The 19,480-nt window shown below is 45.6% G+C and overlaps 1 protein-coding gene across 10 annotated transcripts in view; it reads right to left on the reverse strand.

Annotated features, from left to right (window-relative positions):
* Window positions 1–19,480, reverse strand: part of LOC140205764 (kynurenine--oxoglutarate transaminase 3-like) — a 113,792-nt gene that overhangs the window by 82,534 nt on the left and 11,778 nt on the right. For 3 of the 10 annotated variants that reach the window (XR_011887964.1, XM_072273383.1, XM_072273384.1), the window contains exon 1: window positions 20–122. The exons of 1 other annotated variant lie outside the window; for it this stretch is intronic. Coding sequence is in view for 6 of the 9 variants with exons in the window: in XM_072273383.1 (XP_072129484.1) it covers window positions 20–106 (87 nt within the window). In the remaining 3 variants the exon portion in view is untranslated. Of the gene's footprint in view, window positions 1–19; window positions 123–11,278; window positions 11,400–11,426; window positions 11,623–15,541; window positions 15,678–19,480 lie in introns of those variants that run through there. 6 more of the 10 variants (XM_072273386.1, XM_072273389.1, XM_072273387.1 and 3 more) reach the window with 6 other exon arrangements.

Below are 19,480 nucleotides of genomic sequence, written 5' to 3' on the forward strand. Positions count from 1 at the left end.
AAGGTAAATGGTGGCTTACTGTCGAGGTAGAAAACGTTACAGTACTTGAAGAATGAAGAAGATTCCGTGCAGTTTTGGTACATTTCAGCAAACAAGCTTGGTACATGGCTGCCACATGGAATCTAATTGAAAAACAAATCAATAGTGGTTAAAGTGTTTGGGAGTTCCTGATGGTAGGCAAAGAATTGACATCAGTACAAATTAATATCCTCATTATTTCTTTTCAATGCCTTGCCAATATATGATGGCACAGTAGTGTAGCGGTTAGCACAACGCTTTACAGTACAGGAGAACCCGGTTTAATTCCCACTACTGCCTGTAAGGAGTTTGTATGTTCTCCCTGTGACCATGTGGGTTTCCTCTGGGTGCTCCGGTTTCCTCACCAAGACCTGATGGTTGGTAGGTTCATTGGTCACTGCAAAATGTCCCTTGATTGGGCTAGGGTTAAATCAGTGGATTGCTGGGCATGCAGCTCGAAGGCCTGGAAGGCCTTAATCCGCACTGTTTCGCAGTATATATGTAAGTAGATTCTGCTACTTAATTTGGCTCAAAATGTTACTTTAAAAGCTCCAGTAAAATTGATCAAAATCCCTGGTTGTAATACTCATTTATGTGAATAAAGGGAAGGGGGCTGAATACTTTTACTTGCAGGAAGAACACAGGTAGATAGATGACAGAGCAATGGGGTTGTAATAGTGGGCAATTTTAACTTCCCTAATAATGACTGGGTCTAAACACTAAGGGTTTGGATGTGGCAGAATTTAAGTTTGTCCAGAAAAGCTTTCTCAATATGTCGATGGCCCCTACCAGAAAGGGGCATCACTCAAACTTCAACTGGGAAATAAAGCTGGGTAAGTGACTGAAGAGTCATTGGGGAAGCACCATGGGACCAGTGATCATAATTCTATAGTTTTAAATAATATTTATGGATAGAGATAGGACTGGTCCACAGATCAAAGTCCTAAATTGGGGCAAGGCTAACTTTTTGATGGCATGAGACAGGAGCATATACAAGGTTGATTGGGAGAGGTTGCTTGCAGATAAAGGAACATGGGACAATTGGGAGGCTTTAAAAAATGAAATGGAAAAAGTTCAGTGTCAACATGCTCCTGTTAAGGTATAAGACAGGATACCAAGGATGTCCATTTTACACTATGCCTTCCAGTTCATAGACAAATAAGAGCAATCAGAGAGAGGATGATTGTTGACAATTTCAGACAACAAACTCTTCCTGTCAACACCAGTTCCGATGAGAGGTTATCTACATTTTCTCAGTTGCTCTCTCTCAAAGCTGTCTGATTGACTGGACATTTAAAGAATTCTGTTCCATTTCTGGTCAGATAAAGTCCTGATGAAGGGGTTTATCGAAAACATCAACTGTTTATTCATTTCCATTGATGTCACCAGGTCTGGTGAGATCCTCCAGCATTTTGTGTGTGTTGCTCAAGATTTCCAGCAATGTTTGTATATTGCTGTTCCAGAATATCCTTTCGATTTTTTTGAAAAAAGGATCCTCTCTCTAATTACTTTCATTCATTAACAAAGATGCCTGTGGAGGCCAAGTCATTGTATTTAAAGCGGGGGTTAATAGGTTCTTTATCAGTAAGGGCATCAAAGGTTACAGGGAGAAGGCTGGAGAATGGGGTTGAGAGGAATAATAAATCAGCCATGATAGAATGGTGGAGCAGACTTGATGGACTGAATGGCCTAATTCTGTTCATATGTCTTATGGTGTTACTTTGCAGGAGAGGTTAGTCAAAATTGGCTTCTTTGTTCTGGAGTGATGGAAGTTAATAGGGGAGACCCGATAGAAATTTATGAGATTATAAGAGGTTCTTTTAGAGTAGACAGACAATATCCTTTCCCAAGGTTGAAATGTCTAAAAGGCCATACATTTAAATTGGGGGGGGGGGGGGTGAGTGTTTAGGGGGAGGTGTGGAGCTCAACGACATCAGGATTGATGAAGACGAAGAGTCTCAGCCCAAACTGTCAACTACCTCCACCTGCCTGACCTGCTGAGTTCCTCTAAGCGTTTTGTGTGTGTTGCTCAAGGTCTCTAGCATCTGTAGAATCTCTGGAGGCCCTAAAGGATATGGTTTAGAGTTGTAGGCAAAAGTTGTTCCTCAAATAAAACCAAGAACTGTACAGCACTACAGGGCCTTTCAGCCCAAGATGAGAGGCATTGATCGTGTGGATAGCCAGAGGTTTTTTCCCAGGGCTGAAATGGCTAACACAAGGGGGCATAGTTTTAAGGTGCTTGGGTGTAGATTCAGAGGGGATGGCAGGGATGAGTTTTTCCACACAGAGAGTGGTGGGTGCATGGAATGCACTGCCAGCGACGGTGGTAGAGGCGGATACAATCGGGCCTTTCAAGAGATCCTTAGATAGGTAAATGGAGCTTAGAAAAATAGAGGGCTATGCGGTAGGGAAATTCTAGGCAATTTCTAGAGTAGGTTACATGGTCGGCACAACATTGTGGGCCAAAGGGCCTGTAATGTGCTGTAGATTTCTAAGTTCTATATTGTGCCGACACCACTATCAATTTAACCCTTGACTCCTATACAGCCCATAACCCTCCATTTTTCTTTCATCCATGTCTTATCTAAGAGTCTCTTAAACTTCCCTATTGTAATAGCCTCTACCACCACCCCCATCAGTGCATTCCAGGCAGCCACCACTATGTCTAAAGATCCTACCCTCTGACATCTTCCGAAAATGCAGTGGCGCCACCTAGGGGAGGAGGCCATCTAGTGTCCCCACCTGCTTTAAGCAGGCTTCAATTATACCAGGGCCCAAGAAGAACGAGATAACCTGTCTCTATGCCTATTGTCCAGTAGCACTTATATCAACTGTGTTGAAATGCTTTGAAGGTTGGTGGTGAAAAATATCAACTCTTGCATGAGAAGCGACTTGGATCTGCTCCATTTTGCCCACCAACACAACAGATCCACAACAGATGTCATTTCATTAGCTCTTCACTCAACCCTGGAACATCTGGCCAGTGAAGATGCATACATCAGAATGCTCTTTATTAACCACAGCTTGGCATTAAATACCATCAAAGTCCCCAAAACTAATCAATAAGCTTCAAGACCTTGGCTTCAATACCTCCTTGTGCAACTAGATCCTCCATTTTCTCATTTGCAGTCTCCCATCATTTCAGATTGACAACAACATCTCCTCCACAATGTTTAACAGCACAGGTGCACAACAAGGCTCCGTTTTTAGCCCCTTGCATTACTCACATTACTCTTATGACCGTGCGTCTAAGCACAGCTCGAAAGCCTTATTTAAGTCTGCTGATGACACCAATGTCATTGGCCGAATCAAAGGTGGTGATGAATCAGCATGTAGGAGGGAAACTGAAAAACTGACTGAGTGATGTCAAAACAACCTCTTACTCAAGGCCAGCAAAACCAAGGAGCTGATTGATTCTTAACTTCAGGAGGAAGAAACCGGAGGTCCATGAGCCAGTCCTCATCAGGGGATCATGGGTGGAGAGGGTCAGCAACTTTAAATTCCTTGATGTTATCATCTGAGGACCTATCCTGGGCCCAGCACATAAGAGCAATTATGAAGAAAGCACAGCAGCGCCTCTATTTCGTTAGGAGTTTGCGAAGATGCGGCGTAACATCTGTAACATTGACTAACTTCTACAGAAATGTGGCGGAGGTTATACTGACTGGCTGCTCTCTGATGAAAATGATATCATATCCGTTAAATAGGGGCCGTGGACAATTCTGATTTGATGGAGACAGACGTGAAAGCACAGAGGAACATCTGGAGAAATTTCTGAAACACCAGTTCGCTGCTGCTGTTACTGGGCGATCCAGAATCTTCCGGAGGGAAGGCCTCAAAATCCCCGGCTTTGCCTGCTGCTGGTGACCGAGACTGAGGTCGGATCGTTCGGCTAGAGATGGTGTTCGGTATTCGGTGTCGGAGGGCTGATCGGAGGCTCGAAGTTTTCGGACGACTCAGAGTTGGACTGTGGTCGGGCATGGCAGGGAGAGTTTTCTTCCTTCTCCTGTCTGTGTGAGATGTGGGACTTTTGAGAAACTTTGAACTCTTTTACTGTGCCATGGACTGTTCTTCATCAAATTATGGTATTGTTGCACTGCTGTAACTATATGTTATAATTATGTGGTTTTGTTAGTTTTTTCAGTCTTGGTTTGTCCTGTGTTTTGTGATATCACACCGGAGGAATAATGTATCATTTCTTAACGCATGCATTACTAAATGACAATAAAAGAGGACTGGGTGTCCTCATAATCTAATCTAACCTAATCCTAAAACAGTTTTGACAATCGTCAAGCTGGAGACGGTGCAGAAGAGATTCTTGAAGATGCTGGCTGGACTAGAGGAGCTCAGTTATCGAGACAGGTTGGCCACACTGGATCATTATTGCTTGGAGTGTAGGAGAATGAGAGACGACCTCATGTAGTTTATAAAATCATGAAATGTATGAATAGGTTGGGCAGTCATAGTCTAAATTTAAAGACAAGAAATTCTGCAGGTGCTGTAGATCCAAAGCAGCATACACAAAAGTGGTGGGGGAGCTCAGTAGGTCAGGCAGCATCCATGGAAATGAATGAGCAGTCCGCGTTTTGGGCTGAGACCCTTCTTCAGGACTGGAAAGGAAGGGGCAAGACACCGGAATAAAAAGGTGAAGGAGGATAGCTGGAAGGTGATAGGTGAAGCCAGGTGGGCAGGAACGATAAAGGGCTGGAGAAGAAGGAATCTGATAGGCGATGGGAGTAGAGTAGACCATAGGAGAAAGGGTAACAGGAGGGGACCCAAAGGCAGGGGAGAAGAGGCAAGAGGTCAGAGTGGGGATTTGAAGAGCTGAGGGGGAGGGAACTTTTTGTTACCCGAAGGAGAAACTGATATACATGTCATCAGGTTGGAGACTACCCAGATGGAATACAAGGTGTTGCTCCTCCACCCAGAGGGTGGGCTCATCGTGGCTCCAGAGGTCACGGAACAATATGTGGTTACTGGCATGGGAATCAGAATTAAAATGTTTGGCCACCGGAAATTCCACTTTTTGCTGGATAGAATGGAAATGCTCAACAAAGCTGTCCCCCAATTTACAACGGGTCTCACCAATATACAGCAGCCTACATCGGGAGCACCGGACACAGGTGAAGTATTCCCTCATCTGAAAGGATTTTTTAGGACCTGAATGGAGATGAGGGAGGAGGTGAATGGGCAAGTGTAGCATTTTGACTGTTTGCAGGGATAAGTGCAGGGAAGAAGATTATGAGGGAGGGACGAAAGGGCAAAGGAATCACGGACGGAGTGATCCCTGTGGAAAGCAGAGAGTGAGGGGAGGTAAAGATATGTTTGGTAGTAGTACCTCCCTGGAGAAGGTGGAAATTGTGGAAATGATGTGTTGTATGCGGAGGCTCATGGGGTGGTAGGTAAAGACAAAGGGGAAAGGAACTGTCACTGTTAAGGTGGCGGGAAGATGGGGTGAGCACAGACATTTGGGAAATGGAGGAGATGCGGTTGAGAGCTGCATCAATGGTGGAGGAAGGGAAACTGCGTTATTTGAAGAAGAACGATATCTCTGATAACCTGGAAAGGAAAGCTGCATCCTAGGAACAGATGTGGTAAAAAAGAAGGAACTGAGAAAAGGGAATAGCATTTTTACAGGAAAGAGACAATGGGAAGAGGTATAGTCAAGATAACTGTGGGAATTGGTAGGTTTATAAAAGATGTCAGTCAACAGTTTATCTCCAGAGTTGGAGACAGAGAGGTCAAGAAAGAGGAGAGTGGAGTCAGAAATGCACCAAGTGAATTTAAAGGCAGGTTGAAAGTTGGAGGGAAAATTGGTGAAACTTACGAATTCAACATGGGCGCATGAAGCAGCACCAATGCAGCCATCAATGTTAACGCAGCAAGAGTTGGGGTGCACTACTTGGAAAGGTTCTGCATAGCCAACAAAAAGGCAGGCATAGCTGGGGCCCATGGCTACCCCTTGAGTCTGGAGAAAGAGGGAGGAGCCAAAGGAAAAACTGTTGAGAGCGAGGGCCAGTTCTGCCAGATGGAGAAGGATAGAGGTGGAGGGAGTCTTTTTTTGAGAAAGAAGCAAAGAGATTTAAAGCCTTCTTGATGGGGGATAGAAGTGTATAGGGACTGAACATCCATGGTGAAAATGAGGTGGTCAGGGCCAGGAGATTGAAAGTTAGTGAGGAAATCAAAAGCATGAAAAGTGTTGCAGATGCCAGGAACCAAATCTTCTCGATTGATGACATCCAGGAGGTGAGGGCAGGTCACCATTCGGAGGTGAGGGCAGGTCACCATTCAGAGGTGACCTTGGAGAATTGCAGTGATTACAACTTCAGCATCATCTTTAAAGGAAGGAAAAAGAACTTGGACCTGGTGGCCAACAGTCCCAAGGAAGCTCAGCACTGGAAGAGAAACTCCAGCATGAAACCGAGAGAGCAGGTCTGGATGGGACTGTATCCCACTATTTGGGTTTGGATGGAACTGTATCCCACTGTTTGGATTTGGATGGGACCCTATCCCACTGTTTGGGTTTGGATGGGACCCTATCCCACTGTTTGGGTTTGGATGGGACCCTATCCCACTGTTTGAGTTTGAATGGGACCCTATCCCACTGTTTGAGTTTGAATGGGACCATATCCCACTGTTTGGATTTGGATGGGTCCAAATGGCTACAAGGAGGTAGTCACACCTAGGCTGTTGGAAGCAGGTCGTTGGGTGACAGTCAGAGGGGGGAAAGTGAAGGTGAGCAGACAGGTAGTGCATAGCACCCCTGTAGCCATTCCCCTGAATAATAAGTTTACCGTCCGGGATACTGTTGGCGGGGATGACCGACCAGGTGCGAGCCACGGTGGCAGGGCCTCTGGCACTGAGACTGACCTGGTGGTGCAGAAGGGTGGGACGGAGAAGAGGAGAGCTATCGTCATTGGAGACTCTATAGTCAGGGAGCAGACAGGAGATTTTGTGGGCGTGAGAAGGACACCAGCATGGTTTGTTGCCTCCTGGGTGCCAAGGTCCGGGATGTCTCTGACCGGGTGCACAACATCCCGGTACGAGAGGGAAAGCAACCAGAAGTCGTGATACATGTAGGGACCAATGACATAGGCAGGAAGAGGGATGAGGTCCTGAAATGTGAGTTTTGGGAACTAGGCAGAAGGCTAAAGAACAGGACCTCAAGGGTGACGTTCTCAGGATTGCTGTCAGTGCTACGTGACAGAGATGGTAAGAATTGGAGGAGATGGCAGTTGAATGTGTGGCTGAGGAGTTGGTGCAGGGAGCAGGGTTTTAGATTTTTAAATCATTGGATCTCTTCTGGGGAAGGTGGGACCTGTACAGATTGGATGGGTTCCACCTGAACTCAAGGGGGAGCAATATCCTTGCAGGTAGGTTTGCTAGCATGGTTCGGGAGGGTTTAAACTAATTTGCAAGGGGGATGGGACCCAGAGCGATAGAGCAGTGAAAGAAGTGCATGGAGTAAAGCCAGGTCTAACATATAGGGAGACTTTGGGGAAAGAGAAGCAGAATAAACAGTGTAAAGACAGTAAGGTAGAAGGGCTGAAGTGTGTGTACCTCAATGCAAGAAGTATCAGGAAAAAAGGTGATGAACTGAGAGCTTGGATACATACATGGAAGTATGATGTAGTGGCCATTACAGAAACTTGGCTGGCACCAGGGCAGGAATGGATTCTGAATATTCCTGGATTTCAGTGCTTTAAAAGGGATAGAGAGGGCGGAAAAGGGGGAGGAGGGGTGGCATTACTGGTCAGGGATACTATTACAGCTACAGAAAGTAGGGGTAATGTAGCAGGATCCTCTTTTGAGTCAGTATGGGTGGAAGTCAGGAACAGGAAGGGAGCAGTTACTCTATTGGGGGTATTCTATAGGCCCCCTGGTAGCAGCAGAGATACAGAGGAGCAGATTGGGAGGCAGATTTTGGAAAGGTGCAAAAATAACAGGGTTGTTATCATGGGTGATTTTAACTTCCCTAATATTGATTGGCACCTGATTAGCTCTAAGGGTTTAGATGGGGCAGAGTTTGTTAAGTGTGTCCAGGACGGATTCCGGTCACAGTATGTGGACAGGCCAACTAGGGGGAATGCCATACTAGATCTATACTAGGTAATGAACCGGGTCAGGTCACAGATCTCTCAGTGGGTGAGCATCTGGGGGACAGTGACCACCGCTCCCTGGCCTTTAGCATTATCATGGAAAAGGATAGAATCAGAGAGGACAGGAAGATTTTTAATTGGGGAAGGGCAAATTATGAGACTATAAGGCTAGAACTTGTGAGTGTGAATTGGGATGATGTTTTTGCAGGGAAATATACTATGGACATGTGGTCAATGTTTAGGGATCTCTTGCAGGATGTTAGGGATAAATTTGTCCCGATGAGGAAGATAAAGAATGGTAGGGTGAAGGAACCACGGATGACAAGTGAGGTGGAAAATCTAGTCAGGTGGAAGAAGGCAGCATACATGAGGTTTAGGAAGCAAGGATCAGATGGGTCTATTGAGGAATATAGGGAATATAGGGAAGAGCAACAAGGGGGCATGAGAAGGCCTTGGTGAGTAGGGTAAAGGAAAACCCCAAGGCATTCTTCAATTATGTGAAGAAAAAAAGGATGACAGGAGTGAAGGTAAGACCAATTAGAGATAAAGGTGGGAAGATGTGCCTGGAGGCTGTGGAAGTGAGCGAGGTCCTCAATGAATACTTCTCTTCGGTATTCACCAATGAGAGGGAACTTGATGATGGTGAGGATAATATGAGTGAGGTTGATGTTCTGGAGCATGTTGATATTAAGGGAGAGGAGGTGTTGGAGTTGTTAAAATACATTAGGATGGATAGTCCCCCGGGCCTGACGGAATATTCCCCAGGCTGCTCCACGAAGCAAGGGAAGAGATTGCTGAGCCTCTGGCTAGGATCTTTATGTCCTCGTTTTCCATGGGAATGGTACCAGATGATTGGAGGGAGGCGAATGTTGTCCCCTTGTTCAAAAAAAGTAGTAGGGATAGTCCGGGTAATTATAGACCAGTGAGCCTTACGTCTGTGCTGGGAAAGCTGTTGGAAAAGATTTTTAGAGATAGGATCTATGGGCATTTAGAGAATCATGGTCTGATCAGGGACAGTCAGCATGGCTTTGTGAAGGGCAGATCGTGTCTAACAAGCCTGATAGAGTTCTTTGAGAAGGTGACCAGGCATATAGATGAGGGTAGTGTAGTGGATGTGATCTATATGGATTTTAGTAAGGCATTTGACAAGGTTCTACACGGTAGACTTATTCAGAAAGTCATAAGGCATGGGATCCAGGGAAGTTTGGCCAGGTGGATTCAGAATTGGCTTGCCTGCAGAAGGCAGAGGGTGGTGGTGGAGGGGGTACATTTGGATTGGAGGATTGTGACTAGTGGTGCCCCACAAGGACCTGTTCTGGGACCTCTACTTTTTGTGATTTTTATTAACGACCCAGATGTGGGGGTAGAAGGGTGGGTTGGCAAGTTTGCAGACGACACAAAGGTTGGTGGTGTTGTAGATAGTGTAGAGGATTGTCAAAGATTGCAGAGAGACATTGACAGGATGCAGAAGTGGGCTGAGAAGTGGCAGATGGAATTCAACCTGGAGAAGTGTGAGGTGGTACACTTTGGAAGGACAAACTCCAAGGCAGAGTACAAAGTAAATGGCAGGATACTTGGTAGTGTGGAGGAGCAGAGGCATCTGGGGGTACATGTCCACAGATCCCTGAAAGTTGCCTCACAGGAAGATAGGGTAGTTAAGAAAGCTTATGGGGTGTTAGCTTTCATAAGTCGAGGGACAGAGTTTAAGAGTCGCGATGTAATGATGCAGCTCTGTAAAATTCTGGTTAGGCCACATTTGGAGTACTGTGTCTAGTTCTGGTCGCCTCACTATAGGAAGGATGTGGAAACATTGGAAAGGGTCCAGAGGAGATTTACCAGGATGCTGCCTGGTTTAGAGAGTATGCATTATGATCAGAGATTAAGGGAGCTAGGGCTTTACTCTTTGGAGAGAAGGAGGATGAGAGGAGACATGATAGAGGTGTACAAGATAATAAGAGGAATAGATAGAGTGGACAGCCAGCGCCTCTTCCCCAGGGCACCACTGCTCAATACAAGTGGACATGACTTTAAGGTAAGGGGTGGGAAGTTCAAGGGGGATTTTAGAGGAAGGTTTTTTACTCAGAGAGTGGTTGGTGCGTGGAATGCACTGCCTGAGTCAGTGGTGGAGGCAGATACACTAGTGAAGTTTAAGAGGCTACTAGACAGGTATATGGAGGAATTTAAGGTGGGGGCTTATATGGGAGGCAGGGTTTGAGGATCAGCACAACATTGTGGGCCGAAGGGCCTGTACTGTGCTGTACTATTCTATGTTCTATGTTCTATGTAAGTAGGGACTGAATCGCAGAAGACAGAATGGAGCCAAGAGGTATATTTAATGTCAGAGAAATGTACACAATATTCATCCTGAAATTCTTTTTCTTCACAAGGTATGAGGACACGAGTTCAGTGGGGCAGGAGCAGACAGGCAATGGGCCTACCCGGACAGTCAGGTCCGTGGATCCTGATCCTGGGTTGGAGATGGAAGCGAGCAGTACAGGGTAAGAGAGCTATGGTTGTCGTGGATGGGGGATCTCCAGAATTGATGAGGTGTGATGGTGTAGGAGACAGTTTTCTCATGATCCAGAATCAGTTCCTCTTCAAAGGCTAAGTATGAGGAGGTGTCTGAAAGTTCCTGCCTTGTCTCAGCAAGGTATAAGTCAGCCCGCCACACTACAACAGCTTTTCCCCAGGGTTGGGGAGCCCAAATGTAGAGGGCACAGATACAAGAAGCGGTGGAGGTGGGTACAACTATAACATATTGGATAGGACATGGGCTTGGAGGGTTACGGGCCGAAGGTGGGCAACTGAGACTGGCAGGGAGGCTGCTGTGGTCGACATGAACAAATTGGGCCGAAGGGCCTGTAATCGGTGCCATGACAGCACGGAAGTGCAACTTGTCGATGGCGATCAAAATCGAGAGAGACAGAGATTTAAAGAGGGGGTTGTGAGAGGGAGAGAGGGAGATAAATCGGTAAAGACGGTGATTTAACACGACGACGGGTTTGGATGAGATCCGCAGAGTGAGGGAGTTGCTGTACACGCTATTTCGACTGGTTGTTAGGCCATTTAATTTAAGGTCATAAACTCAAGGGCAGTACACGAAGGGAAAGAGAAGCTCTTGGAATATATATTTTGTTCAAGCACGGATTTAGCTTACTTACCTTCATAGACATACGGTATTACTAATGTTCCGCCACCACTGGTTAGAACAGATTGCAAAACGCAAGCAGAGAGGGGTTGAGGGAGAGCAAAAGGATCGATACCGGGGAAAGGTTATATTTAATTTGGTCGAAATTCCAAATTTCCTACCTGGCGACGGGAGGGGTTGAAGAGCTCTGGATACGGGACGGTGCCCTGGCAGTGACCCGGACGGCACAGGAAGAGGTGGGATTCCTGATATTACTTTTCCTGCAGTGTTGCCTGGTCAACGAGTCCCGACTGTTCCGCGACACAGGGGGCGCCGCTGCTTACACCCACAGCAGCTATATGTAATGTATATTAATCCCTGTTGACGACAGTATCATTGGGTCAAGTGAAATGCCAGTCACCCTGCAGCCTTACTATTTTCAGTCCACTAATTTCCCTCACTCTTCCCACAATCCCGACAATTCTATTTCAAGGGTAAATCAACCCTCACATCAAACTCTACACCAAGGGCATCCGAGGACAGGGCCAAAATACAACATACATCATCAAGGGCCCCCACCATCCTGGCCGTGCTCTCGCTGCTGCCATCGGAGGAGGTGTAGGAGCTTTACGCCACACAGCAACAGGTTCAGGAATGGTAATTACCCTTCAACCGTCAGGGCGCTGAACCATTGTGGATAACTTCACTACCTCAACTCTGAACAGATTCCACAACCTATAGACTTACTTTGTGAGACTCGACAACTCAAGTTCTCAGTATTGTTTATTGCATTTATTTTTTTTGCTCTCTTCCTCTCTCCCTCCCTCTCCCTTCTCTCCTCCTCTCTCCCTTTCCCTCCATCTCCCCCACCTCCCCTCTCCCTCTCTCTCCTCCCCCTCACTCCCCTTCCTCTCCTCCACCTCACTCCCTCCCCTCTCCCCTCTCTCCCTCCCTCCCCCTCTTTCCTCCCTACCCCCACACCCTCCCTCCCTCCCTCCCCTTGCTCCCCTCCCCTCTGCCCCTCCCTACCCCTCCCCCTCACCCCTGTCATGGGCAAAGGGGCAGTTCAGTGTACCAGGGTACGCATCATCCACGTGTGATAGATGTTGGGGTAAGATTGGAGAGGGAATTGCATTTTCGATTAGGGAGAACATCACAGTGGTATTGAGGATCTCCCTGGAAGATCATCCAGTGTGGGTGGAACTTAGAAATAAGGAGAAGATGTGATTGTGTTATAGGTCTCCCAATAGTTAATGGGAATTAGAAGATCAAATATGTAGGGTGATCTCAGCCAGCTCCAAGAAAAAAGAAGTTTTTTTAATGGTAGGTAATTGCAAAGTTCCAAAGATTGATTGGGAGAGGCCGTTTGTAGCTAAAGGCAAGTGGGAGAGTTTTAAAATAAGATAGGCAGAGTTTAACCCCAGCATGTTCCTATTATAGTTCAGAGGAAGGCTGGAAGAGTTAGGGAACCCTGACTGATAAGGGATATTGAGGCATTGGTCAGGACAAAGGAGGCAGGTATAGACAGCTGGGATCAAGTGAATTCCTTGAGCAGTATAAGAGATGTAATACACTTAAGAGAGAAAGCAGAAGAGCATAAAGGAGAGATGAGATAGCTTTGGCAGATAAGCCAAAGGGATATCAAAAGAGATTCTGATAGTGGACAGCAAAATGCCTTTTTCCCAGGGTGACAATAACAGAGGCCATCAGTTTAAGTGAGTGGCTGCGGTCTGTGCTGAACTGGGGCTGTGGCCTGCTCCCGCTGCTCTGGGCTTCGTGTCTGTGTGACTCACTTTTGTTCTGAATGTTATCTGCTTACTTTTATTGTTTGCAGAAGCTGATATAATAGTGACATCCAAGAAACTCTTAGCTAGGTACGTGAATGTAAGAAAAAATGGAGAGTTGTGGGCTGTTAGCAGGGTAGGGCTAGATTGATCATGGAGTATGTTTATATGGGTCAGCATAACAACGTACTGTGCTACACTGTTCTATGTTCTATCTAAGTATACTAAAGAGCAAAAGGATAGCCAGGGAGAAAATAGTGCCCCTTAAGGATCAGTGTGGTTGTCCTCATTGGAAGCTACAGGAGATGAGCAAGCTCTTAAATGAATATTTCTCACTGTATTCCATTTCAAAGTTCAAAGTAAATTTATTATCGAAGTCCTTAACGTATATGTCACCATATACTACTCTGAGATTCATTTTCTTGCAGGCATTCACGGTAGAACAAAGAAATACAATAGAATCAATGAAAAACTACTCACAAACTCAGAAGGTCGTGAGAGTGCATGTGAGCTCAATGCCAATGTTTAAGAGATGTTTGGATAGGGACATGGATGGTGGGGGTATGGAGGGCTAAGGTCCCGGTGCAGGTTGATGGGATTAGGCAGTTTCAATCCTTCAACATGCACTAGATGGGCCAAAGAGCCTGTTTCTCTGCTGTACTTTTCTATGACATCGTGACTCTATGACTGTATGTATGAAGGCTGACAACCAATGTGCAAAAGACAAAATCAGCACAGATGCAAAAAGGAAAAAATAATACTGTGAACAAGAGTCCTTGAAAGTGAGTCCATAGGTTGTGGAATCAGTTCAGAACTGAGGTGAGTAAAGTTATCCATAACGGTTCAGGAGCCTGATGGTTGAAGGGAAATAACTGTTTATGAACCAAGATTCCTATATATCCTTTCTACTGGCAGCAGCGAGAAGAAAGCATGGCCTGAATGGTGGCCATCCTTGATGATAGATGCTACTTTCTTGCGGCACTTACCAATCTTTCCCACTCACTAGACCTCAAACACAACGAATTAACCATTACTGTGCCGCCCCAAAACAGCAACACCCCAACGTGGGGTTCAAACCCACATCCCTGGGATTAAGAGTCACATGTTCTACTAACTGAGCTAGCCAAGCCCAGATGCATAACATTACAACTTGGTTCAAATCAATATAATTGCTAAATACAGTATTTTATTTTATTGAGATACAGTGCGGGATTGGCCCTTCTTGCCCTTCGAGCCACAACGCCCAGCAATACCCCGATTTAATCCTAAATTTATCACAGGACAATTTACAATGACCAATTTACATACCAACCAGTAATGGTTAGTGTAAACACTATTACAATGCCAGCAATCTGGGTTCCATTAGGTACAGGTGTGACTGGAGCTTAGAAATATTGCTACATTAAAATCAAAGTGTAGAGTGGGTTTTGGCCAACAATTATGAAGCAGTTAACACAAATTAAGTTGCTATTTTATTATGACAGTTAAAAGCTCTCCTGAATCTTCTTAACATGATCTTCACAGCGAATATTACTTTTGGACTGTGGGAAGAAACCAACGCAGTCACAGGGAGTGGCGGGAATTGAACCCTGGTCGCCTGTACTGAAAACCATTGTGCTAACCAATACACTACCATATGCCTTACTTTGTCCCATCTTCTTAATCTGGCTTCTTCCCCCTTCCTTTCCAATCATATAGAGTCATAGAAAAGTACACCACAGAAACAGGCCCTTCAGCCCATCTGGTCCAGGCTGAACCATTTAAACTGCCTAGTCCCATCAACCTGCACCTGGGCCATAGCCATCCATATACCTATCCAGACTTCCCTTAACTGCTGAAATCGAGTTTGCATGCACCAATCGCCCTGGCAACTTGTTCCACACTCCCATCACCCTCTGAATAAAGAAAATCCCCCTCATAGAAACAAAGAAACATAGAAAACCTACAGCACAATACAAGCCCTTTGGCCCACAATGCTGGGCCGAACATGTACTTACTTTAGAAGTTACCTATAGGGGGTTACCCATAGCCCTCTATTTCTCTAAGCTCCATGTACCTATCCAAGAGTCTCTTAAAAGACCCTATTGCATCCACCTCCACCACCGTCACCAGCAACCAATTCCACGCACTCACCACTCTCTGTGTAAAAAATTACCCCTGACATCTCCTCTGTACCTACTTCCAAACACCTTAAAACTGTGCCCTCTCGTGTTAGCCACTTCAGCCCTGGCAAAAAGCCACTGACTATCCAAACGATCAATGCCTCTCATTATCTTATACATCTCTATCAGGTCACCTTTCATCCTCCGTTTCTCCAAGGAGAAAAGGTCGAGCTCACTCAACCTATTCCCATAAGGCATGCTTCCCAATCCAGGCAATATCCTTGTAAATCTCCTCTGCACCTTTTCTACACTTTCTATAGTTTCCACATCCTTCCTGTAGTGAGGTGGCCAGAAATGAGCACAGTACTCCAAGTGGGGTCTGACCAGGGTCCTATATAGCTGTAACATTACCTCTTGGCTCTTGAGCTCAATCCCACGGTTGATGAAGGCCAATGCACCATATGCTTTCTTAACCACAGAGTCAACCTGCGCAGCAGCTTTGAGTGTCCTATGGACTCGGACCCCAAGATCACTCTGGTCCTCCACACTGCCAAGAGACATTAATATTATATTATTAATATTATATTCTGCCATCATATTTGACCTACAAAAATAAACCACCTCACATTTATCTGGGTTGAACTCCATCTGCTACTTCTCAGCCCAGTTTTGCATCCTATCAATGTCCCATTGTAACCTCTGACAGCCCTCCACACTATCCACAACACCCCCAACCTTTATGTCATCAGCAAATTTACTAACCCATCCCTCCACTTCCTCATTCAGGTCATTTATAAAAATCACGGAGTAGGGGTCCCAGAACAGATCCCTGAGGCACACCACTGGTCACCGACTCCAAGCAGAATATGACTGGTCTACAACCGCACTTTGCCTTCTGTGGGCAAACCAATTCTGGATCCATATAGCAAGTCCCCTTGGATCCCGTGCCTCCTTACTATCTCAATAAGCCTTGCATAGGGTACCTTATCAAATGCCTTGCTGAAATCCATATATACAACATGTGTTTAGTCACATCCTCAAAAACTTCAATCAGGCTCGTAAGGCACGACCTGCCTTTGACAAAGCCATGCTGACTATTCTTAATCATATTATGCCTCTCCAAATGTTCATAAATCCATCAACCACCAACCACTGAAGTAAGACTCACTGGTCTATAATTTCCTGGGCTATCTCTACTCCCTTTCTTGAATAAGGGAACAACATCTGCAACCCTCCAATCCTCCAGAACCTCTCCCGTCCCCATTGATGATGCAAAGAACATTGCCAGAGGCTCAGCAATCTCCTCCCTCGCCTCCCACAGTAGCCTGGGGTATATCTCATCTGGTCCCGGTGACTTACCCAACTTGATGGTTTCCAAAAGCTCCAGCACATCTTCTTTCTTAATATCTACATGCTCAAGCTTTTCAGTCTGCTGTAAGTCATCTCTACAATCGCCAAAGTCCTTTTCCACAGTGAATACTGAAGCAAAGTATTCATTAAGTACCTCCACTACCTCCTTCGGTTCCATACACACTTTTCCACTGTCACACTTGATTGGTCCTATTCTCTCACGTCTTCTCCTCTTGCTCTTCACATACTTGCAAAATGCCTTGGGGTTTTCCTTAATCTTGCTCGCCAAGGCCTTCTCATGGTCCCTTCTAGCTCTCCTAATTTCATTCTCAAGATCCCTCCTGCTAGCCTTTTAATTTTCTAGGTCTCTATCATTACCTAGTTTTTTTTGAACTTTTCGTAAGCTTTTCTTTTCTTCTTGACTAGATTTTCAACAGCCTTTGTACACCATGGTTCCTGTACCCTATCATCCTTTCCCTGTCTCACTGGAATGTACCCATGCAGAATGCCATGCAGGTATCCCCTGAATATTTGCCACATTTCTGCCGTACATTGCCCTGAGAATATCTTCTCCCAATTTATGCTTCCAAGTTCCTGCCTGATAGCTTCATATTTCCCCTTACTCCAATTAAGCACTTTCCTAACTTGTCTGTTCCTAACCCTCTCCAATACTTTGGTAAAGGAGATAGAATTGTGATCACTATCTCCAAAATGCTCTCCCACTGAGAGACCTGACTCCTGACGAGGTCACTTCCCAATACCAGATCAACTACAGCCTCTCCTCTTGTAGGCTTATCTACAGAGTGTGTTAGGAAACCTTTCTGAACGCACCAAACAAACTCCACCCCATCTAAACCCCTTGCTCTAGGGAGATGTCAATCAATATTGAGGAAATTAAAATCTCCCACCATGACAACCCTGTTATTATTGCACCATTCCAGAATCTATCTCCCTATCTGCTCCTCGATGTCCCTGTTACTATTGGGTGGTCTATAAAAAACACCCAGTAGAGTTATTGACCCCTTCCTGTTTCTAACTTCCACCCACAGAGACTCAGTAGACATTCCCTCCATGACTTCCTCCTTTTCTGCAGCCGTGACACTATCTCTGATCAACAGTACCACGCCCCCACCTCTTTTGCCTCCCTCCCTGTCCTTTCTGAAACATCTAAAGCCTGGCACTCTAAGTCTCCAAGTCTCTGTAATGGCAACAACATCATAGCTCCAAGTACAGATCCACGATCTAAGGTCATCCACTTTGTTCATAATACTCCTTGCATTAAAATAGACACATCTCAAACCGTGAGGAATTCTGCAGATGCTGGAAATTCAAGCAAAACACATCAAAGTTGCTGGTGAACGCAGCAGGCCAGGCAGCGCCTCTAGGAAGAGGTACAGTCGACGTTTCGGGCAGAGACCCTGTACCTCTTCCTAGAGATGCTGCCTGGCCTGCTGCGTTCACCAGCAAGTTTGACATCTCAAACCATGAGTTTGAGCATATCCTTTCTCTATCACCTGCCTATCCTCCCTCTCACACTGTTTACAAGCTTTCTCTATTTGTGAGCCAACTGCCCCTTCCTCCATCTCTTCAGTTCGGTTCCCACCCACCAGCAATTCTAGTTTAAACTCTCTCCAATAGCCTTAGCAAACCTCCCTGCCAGGATATTGGTACCACTAGGGTTCAAGAGCAACCCATCCTTATTGTACAGGTCATGCCTACCCCAAAAGAGGTCCCAATGATCCAGAAATCTGAATCCCTGCCCCTTAAACTTTTCACCTTTCAACCTTTAACCCATGACATCTTGTAGTCCCACCCAACCTGAGTGGAGAAAGCCTGCTTACGTTTACCCTTGCTATAGCCCTGATAATTTTGTTTACCTCTATCTAATCTCCCCTCAGTTTTCTACATACCGGGCATAAAGTCCTAATGTATTCAATCTTTCCTTATAACTGATGAAGAGTCTCAGCGCAAGACATCAATTGTTTAATCCTCTCCATAGATGCTGCCTGACCTGCTGAGTTCCTCCAGAATTCTATGTGTGTTACTTGAATTAAAAAATATTCTCCCCATACTCAATATGATTTGTTGGATAGGGACTAGTCTCCAGGCAGTAAAAAAGGCAAACATTGACCATACTGGCAAGAAATAAGAAGTTCAACTTAGTCTCCCACATTATATAGCTTACCATTAGTCGGCTGGGAGAGCCCGGATTTCAAAGTAGTCTCTCCCTAGAAGCACATATAGCATACGAATACATCAATAAATTAATTCCCAATCCAATTGGTGAAACAGCTCACCACAACTCTGTTCAGTATCTTTTCCGAACATAGCGTAGTGGTTAGCACAATGCTTTACTGTACCAGTGACCTGAGTTCAATTCCCGCTGCTACCTGTAAGGAGTTAGTACTTTCTCCCGTTTTACCGTGTGGGTTTCCTTTGGATTGTGGGAAGAAACTGGAGCACCCAAAGATGTACCAGTTGGTAGGTTAATTGGTCATTGTAAATTGTCCAGTGAGTAGGCTGGATTAAATTGGGGGTTGCTGGGTGGCAAGGCTCAAAGGACCGGAAGGGCCTATTCCACTTTGTAACTCAATCAATCAATAAATGAATTAATAAATATGACATTTATTTTTTCATCACTTGAGTTAGTGAGGAATCCATAGCCGGAAGTGACTGCCAGAGCCCTCTTTTCATTACTACCACCAGGGAGGAGATTCAGTATCCTGAGGACATACAATCAACACTTTAGGAATTGCTTCTTTCTAAAGGAGAAAATGGCGGCACGATGCAGCTCGCAGCGACCACTCCGGTGAATGATATCTGTTATCTGTCAAGTAGGGTGCCATGCACAATCCTGATTTGATGGAGACAGACGTGAGAGCACGGAGGAACATCTGGTGAAACTTCTGAAATGCCTGCTTCCCTGCCACTGCTACTGTGTGATCCAGAATCTCCGGAGCGGAAGGCCCCGAGTCCTCGGCTTTGCTTGTTGCTCAGCGG

Source organism: Mobula birostris, chromosome 12 (assembly GCF_030028105.1).
Source record: "Mobula birostris isolate sMobBir1 chromosome 12, sMobBir1.hap1, whole genome shotgun sequence".
Taxonomy (NCBI): Eukaryota; Metazoa; Chordata; class Chondrichthyes; order Myliobatiformes; family Myliobatidae; genus Mobula; species Mobula birostris.